The following is a 7,115-nucleotide window of genomic DNA, read 5'->3' on the forward strand; positions in this document are numbered from 1 at the left end:
TTAAAACATAAAAATTTATTTTTTATTTTCAAGAATCGCATTATTACATTTTTTGTAATTCTAAAAAAATACATTTAAATCGAATATAAATATTTGTATTAAAAAATACAAGATCTTTTGGCTTAAACATTAAATATTTACATATTAAATTTACTTAGGTATTTAATAACAATAATCACAATGATTACAAAGAATCACAACATGTTAAAACTGTGGCCTATACAGATTTTTTTTTAATTTAGGAAATTATTTTTTGTTGAGATTTTTTATTTAAATAATTATTTAAGCGTTTGATTCTGTTGAACTAGATTCTTCGGTGACTTTTTTGACTTTCGGTCTTATTAAATAATCACAACTCCATAAGATCACGCAAAACATTGATAAAGCTGTTGTTGCATATAAAGAGTAAATGTAAGAATTTGCCAAATCGTGGGCTAAACCTAAAACAAATTTACGAAAAATTTATAACTTGGTAGATAAACTAAAAAAAATCTCGACTTTATTGCTACGATAAAATGTTATTGATAACATTTTTTTATCTCCTTTAATTACCTTTAAGATTAATCATATAAAAATGATTGGATTTGTTAAAAATATAGTTTATTTTAAAATTTGTATTAATCAATTTCTTCATTTGTACTTCAAAAAATGGGAAAAGTTGGTTACAGAAATCTTGTCTTGGCATAAAACTTGCAAGTAGTGAGCGCCTTCAGATAAATTAGTTATAATTAGCATTGTGTGAGAGTTCGGAATAGATTGGATCAAAACAAACTGTATGGAGTATTCGTTTCAAACTCATGCCAGGTATAAATATGGCCGGTAAAGTGTTATTGGAATTTAAAATGGTGGATCACGAACTATAAAAAAGAGCTAACAGGAAATAAGTCCGTTTTGCAAAATCACCAAATAAGCAATGTTGAAGAAAATAATCGTTTCAATCGAGTGACTGAAAAAAGAACTCTGGAAACACCACAGTGATAGAGAGAAAGTATTGAAACATACTACAAATTTAGGTAGAATCTTCCTCAAAGTTCTCGACATTTAGAAAGAAAAATTCTGGATAGTTCTCAAAGTTACGAATTATTAAACGTGTTCACGAAAATCGTTATAATTAATTAGAAACATACATAGTACACATAATATGGATTAAAAGATGAAATAAAAAAGATTTTGATGTGTTTTGGAAGTGTTTGAAAGATACCAAAAAATAAAAATTACTTATTGGTGTGTGTCAAAATGGTCCTAATTGCTTGGAAATACCTTAAAATTATTTAATAAATGCAATACAAGTTAATAACAATATTTGCAGAAAATTCAAAGACTTAAAATACGAATAAAGCTGACCAAAATGGTTCTAATCAAGTAGAAAAATCCATAGAACACATAATATGGATAAAAGGATAAAGTAAAAACGATTTTGGTGTGTTCTAAAAGTGTTTGGGAGATACCAGAAGATAGAAAAAACTTATTGGTATGTGTCAAAATGGTCCTAATTGCTTGGAAATACCTTAAAATTATTTAATAAAGGCAATACAAATTAATAACAATATTTGCAGAAAATTCAAAGACTTAAAATACGAATAAAGCTGACCAAAATGGTTCTAATCAAGTAGAAAAATCCATAGAACACATAATATGGATAAAAGGATAAAGTAAAAACGATTTTGGTGTGTTCTAAAAGTGTTTGGGAGATACCAGAAGATAGAAAAAACGTATTGGTGTGTGTCAAAATGGTCCTAATTGCTTGGAAATACTTTAATATGAAAATTCCTTGAAAATCATTGGTAAAATCAGGTTCCCCAATATGATAACCCACAAGTTTGCATAAAATAAATTTTCTGGCGGTGATATGATAGCGTTTATAACAAAATTTATTTCAAACGTGTCTAAGTTTCAATTAAAAAATATAATTAATTCTTACCTATAACAGGTCCAACAACTAAAGATAAAATCCCATTAGTAACCATCAACAATCCATTAGCTGCAGCTAATCTTTCATACTCAACATATCTAGGTAAAATTAGCGATTGAAAAACCGCTTTTGATCCTTTACCTAAACCAAGAGTGGCCACTCCAATTAAAACAATATATTTTTGATCATAGAAAACAGCCATAACTTGAACAAAAAATATTCAATTAAATACTTTAGTTAATAAATCAATTTCTTACTCGTTCTGCCAATAGACGAAGCCATTAATGAACAAACATAACAAACTTTCGGTGGTAAATTCATCTTGTACGTTATGAATGGCACGACTAACCGACCTGTTAGGTCGGTAGAAGACAGCCACGATATGGCTATTGCTAATTCTTGGATATTAAAACCATTTAAACGGGTTAAAACGAACGGGGTCATCACTATGGTGTTAAGTTCGGATGCAAAAGAAACTCCCATTCCAAGAGCTAAGATTACATAAGTAGCTTCTGTAAAAAGTTTAAAATCGAACAATTTCGTAACTGATCTGCACATATTCTTTTTCTCTTTAGGTAAGGAGTTGTTGTTGTTGGTCGAGATGAGTTTATCGTTTAAACCGTTCTAAAAAGAAAATTGTGAATGAATCAACACGAATTAATAAAAAATTAGTATTTTTGTTTACTTTATCATCGTGTGGTAAGATAATTTTGCTAGTTTTTTTCTTTTTGTATTCCCTTCCTTTTAATGGGTGTAATAAAAGCGCGGCCGGAAACATGTTTAATGCGAATCCAGCGAAAATTAAAACGGTTCCTTGAACACCATAATACTGAAGAAGGAAATGACAAACTTGCGGCATAAATATTCCTATTAAACATGATCCTGTTACTTGAAGACTTATTGCTAACGCCAATTTCTTTTCAAAGTATGAATAAACCATCATGTATGTTGCAGGCATTAAAATTCCATTTCCAACACCTAAACAATAATTTCACAAAAATTAGAGTTTACCTTCAACTTATTTATAAATATATTGATAAATATTACACTTAAAAACATTATATTTGTTTAAGTGGGTCTCAAATAAAATTATTTTTAAGATAACCTAATTATTTTGTGTCACATGTTTATGATTGATGTTTTTAAGTTGTTTGGAGGGGTTTTTTAAGTCATGTTGTGATTACATAATAGATATATACCAAGAATTTCAACATTTCAACATTTGGAATGATTCTAGTTCTAGGTCTTGTGTTAGTTCTAGTGATAGTACGGTTTAGCCATTTGTCTCTTAAAGCGGCAAAACCCGAATGTTTCTAGTTCTAGGTCTAGTGGTGGTTCCCATGCTAGTCTTAGTTCTAGTTTTAGTTGTTATTCAGCGTTAGATTATTGTATATTTTTCATTGAAGTAAAACTAGAACTAACACTAGACCTCCTTGAAACGTCGTTCTAGGAGGAGGTTCTTAAATTTGCAAATACCTACTCGAGTTGTATCTTCTAAATTGTGATCCAGAGATAGTTAAATTTATCAAAGTGCAAAGGTTGAGATGGATTAGCCATAAAATTAACATAAAAAGTATTTGAAGAATTATAGCCTTAGTTGGAAAGCCGAAGAGACATTTTGTGGACGATGTGGCGGAGGATCTAAGAGTGCTGGAGATAACAGGCGTGGGATAGACATGTTTAGAAGGAACTGTTATGACAGGCCAAGATTCGCAATGAGTTATAGAGCCAAGCATTCGTTTGATATACAGGGTGTTTCATTAGGAATGATACATACGTTAATATGTTATAGATTTATTCATTTTAAGCAGAAAAGTTCCTAAAAACATGTCCTCAATTCTCAAAGATAACTGATACAGCTTGTTAATGCATAAACTGATTTATTTAAATGTGTACATAAAATAAAATAATAATAATATTAATTCGGACTTTAAAGGAAGGACGTCTCTCAAGACGGCTAAACCCGAATGATTCTAGTCCTAGGTCTTGTGTTAGTTCTAGTGATAGTGCTAGAACTAACACTGGACCATGAATTAGAAACATTCGGATTTAGCCGCACGTCTCTCAAGACGGCTAAACCCGAATGATTCTAGTTCTAGGTCTTGTATTAGTTCTAGTGATAGTGCAAAACTAGAACTAACACTAGACCATGAATTAGAAACATTCGGATTTAGCCGCACGTCTCTCAAGACGGCTAAACCCGAATGATTCTAGTTCTAGGTCTTGTATTAGTTCTAGTGATAGTGCAAAACTAGAACTAACACTAGACCATGAATTAGAAACATTCGGATTTAGCCGCACGTCTCTCAAGACGGCTAAACCCGAATGATTCTAGTTCTGGGTCTTGTGTTAGTTTTAATGATAGTGCTGGTGTAAAACTAAAACTAACACAAGACCTAGAACTAGAATCATTCGGGTTTAGCCGCACGTCTCTTAAGACGGCTAAACCCGAATGATTCTAGTTCTAGCTCTTGTGTTAGTTCTAGTGATAGTGCTAGTGCAAAACGAAAACTAACACAAGACCTAGAACTAGACTCATTCGGATTTAGCCGCACGTCTCTCAAGACGGCTAAACCCGAATGATTCTAGTTCTGGGTCTTGTGTTAGTGGTAATGATAGTGCTGGTGTAAAACTAAAACTAACACAAGACCTAGAACTAGAAACATTCGGATTTAGTTGCACGTCTCTCAAGACGGCTAAACCCGAATGATTCTAGTCCTAGGTCATATGTTAGTTCTAGTGATAGTACTTGAACTAACACTAGACCATGAGTTAGAAACATTCGGATTTAGCCGCACGTCTCTCAAGACGGCTAAACCCGAATGATTCTAGTTCTAGCTCTTGTGTTAGTTCTAGTGATAGTGCTAGTGTAAAACTAGAACTAACACTAGAACTAGAAACATTCGGATTTAGTCGCACGTCTCTCAAGATGGCTAAACCCGAATGATTCTAGTCCTAGGTCTTGTGTTAGTTCTAGTGATAGTGCTAGAACTAACACAAGACGTAGAACTAGAATCATTCGGGTTTAGCCGCACGTCTCTCAAGACGGCTAAACCCGAATGATTCTAGTTCTAGCTCTAGTGATAGTGCTAGTGCAAAATTAGAACTAACACTAGACCTAGAACTAGAAAGTATCTGAAAGTGTTTCTAGTTCTAGGTCTAGTGTTAGTTCTAGTTTTAGTTCAATAAAAATATGCAAGATAGTGATATCTTATGTTAACTAGCGCTACCTACCACTGTCACTAGAACTAACATTAGACCTACAACTAGAAATATTCAGACATGTTGCATTTTATGTGGGACAAAGTAAGTAGGTACGCGCTGGTTTTTATGGAAATATACTTTGGTATATTGTATTTTAAGTGAGATTTACTATAAAATAATCCAAAGTTATATCATAATGAAATTTTTAATTAATTTGAGTAAGAATTAAAATTTTCTCGCTGTTATTATCTAATCTTTTTGAGCAAAAACACAAAAGATAACCAAATAAGAATGTAAATAATAGTTGTGTTATCTGTCTGGATGTTACTATTATTAAAAAAAATTTAAAAAAAATAATTTATATAAAAATACTTACCTAACATAACCCCAATAGTACATAATAAGTACTCATATCTCCATGATAATGTTGTTAATACCAAAGATAAACAGCTGAGACATCCACCGCCCAAAACAATTTGTTTATTAGTAAATACTTTGAGTAAAGGACCACTGAAGAGTCCTGAAAATAAATAATAAATTACTTATTCGAGTCAAAAATAATTTTATTATTTTACCTAAAGCACATTGTAAAGAATTATTGAGATGAAGAAGAAAAGATATTTGAGACGCTGTTATTCCCATTTCTAAGAATTTGGCTTCGTATAACATACCAAAACATACCACTATTGGAGATAAGGCAGACTAAAATAAGACAAAAAATTAAAACAATACGATAAAATCAATAAAATTGATTGTAAAAAACTATTTTATTTTCCCAAATAATCTTTTTATCGCTTTTATCTATTTTTAGAACTTATAAGATTTCCATTGTAAACAAAAAGAGGAACAAAGTGCATTTTAATTTGTTATAAACACATCCCAAATAAACAATTATAATTTTTTTTATTTTCTTTGTTTAACTTACATTAATAGCAACGATTGCAAAAATAACCACCCATCCATATCCTCCGTCGAGGGCTTTACTTTTTTTATCTTCCTTGTCTTCGGTTAACTTCTCAGCCATCTTTCTTATAAAATGCAAAAAATCACCACACTTGTATTACTTTGAAATTTATTTAAACAGAGATCGAATGTATTGGATTTGTGTTAAGAATAAGTCCTAACAAGCATTATCTTATTACACCACTACAATACAACAAGTTGGATAACAGAAATTTGCAATTAAGATATTATTAAAGTTGAAAAGACACGATAAAGTGTCCAACTACACACGACGATAATGTTATCTGGACAAAAAATCTTGGATTTCAAAAAATCAAGTTTTTCACTTCCTATTTAAGTTTACGTGTCCATCTATTGTTGAGGTGGCAAAGTTTTAAAGTAAAGGAAACTATTAATAAGATGTAATTTTCTTTTATTTAAAATCTCAATTTGAAATGTTGTTATAAAATTTGTTACAAAAACTTTTTGAATTTCTCTTAAAATTGATGATGTCTTAGAACCTGATTCCCATCTTACCTGATACTCAGTTTGTAGCTTGCAAAAGAAAATACATGACAATTAGTACAAGTTGATGACACTTTGACATGAGACTAGAACATGTGATCCTTATCTGATCTAGAGATGTAATCAATAGATTCCAGTTATTTGATTATGTTCCTTCATAAATAGGGTAGTGATTTCCTTATTGCATACATAAACTTATTGACTTTGTATTTATCCACAAAAAATTCAAGCCACTCACTTTACATTATACTGTCTTGTCTCCCATTTAAATAAACTCGATATCCATCTGATCCAAAGTATCCAACCCAAATGCTGAAATTTTGGAAAGAGTCTACATCTTGAGAAATCAGGTTCGTAAATGTAGTCAGAGTGTGTACAACAGGAGGATGTACTGCTTATTAAGATACAATACTTTTCACTTACTCTTCTCTATAATACATATCGACACTGACAAGCAAATGACATTTACTTAGGATACACCAAAAGGCATTTGCGCAAACTTTACATCAATATTGTAGTGATTAATGGCGCT

The 7,115-nt window shown here is 31.2% G+C and overlaps 1 protein-coding gene across 1 annotated transcript; it reads right to left on the minus strand.

Moving 5' to 3' along the window:
- Window positions 1-191: 191 nt before the first annotated feature.
- On the minus strand, window positions 192-6,365 carry LOC111414352 (monocarboxylate transporter 12-like). The gene is made up of 7 exons (XM_023045670.2): window positions 6,042-6,365; window positions 5,692-5,818; window positions 5,493-5,636; window positions 2,598-2,890; window positions 2,170-2,536; window positions 1,922-2,116; window positions 192-440 (listed from the first exon to the last, which is right to left on the minus strand). The coding sequence occupies exons 1-7, from the start codon at window positions 6,138-6,140 to the stop codon at window positions 283-285; spliced, it is 1,383 nt and encodes a 460-aa protein (XP_022901438.2). The 5' UTR covers window positions 6,141-6,365; the 3' UTR covers window positions 192-282.
- Between the last annotated feature and the right edge of the window lie 750 nt (window positions 6,366-7,115).

Source organism: Onthophagus taurus, chromosome 11, assembly GCF_036711975.1.
Source record: "Onthophagus taurus isolate NC chromosome 11, IU_Otau_3.0, whole genome shotgun sequence".
In the NCBI taxonomy this organism is placed as follows: domain Eukaryota; kingdom Metazoa; phylum Arthropoda; class Insecta; order Coleoptera; family Scarabaeidae; genus Onthophagus; species Onthophagus taurus.

Bases quoted from the DNA above. Each gene is read 5' to 3' on its own strand.
- LOC111414352 (XM_023045670.2), bottom strand. From the start codon at position 6,140: ATGGCTGAGAAGTTAACCGAAGACAAGGAAGATAAAAAAAGTAAAGCC. The intron at 5,637-5,691 runs GTAAAATAATAA...ATTTATTTTCAG, and splicing joins TTCTTTACAATGTGCTTTAG to GACTCTTCAGTGGTCCTTTA. The intron at 441-1,921 runs GTAAGAATTAAT...AATTTGTTTTAG, and splicing joins AGTTGTTGGACCTGTTATAG to GTTTAGCCCACGATTTGGCA.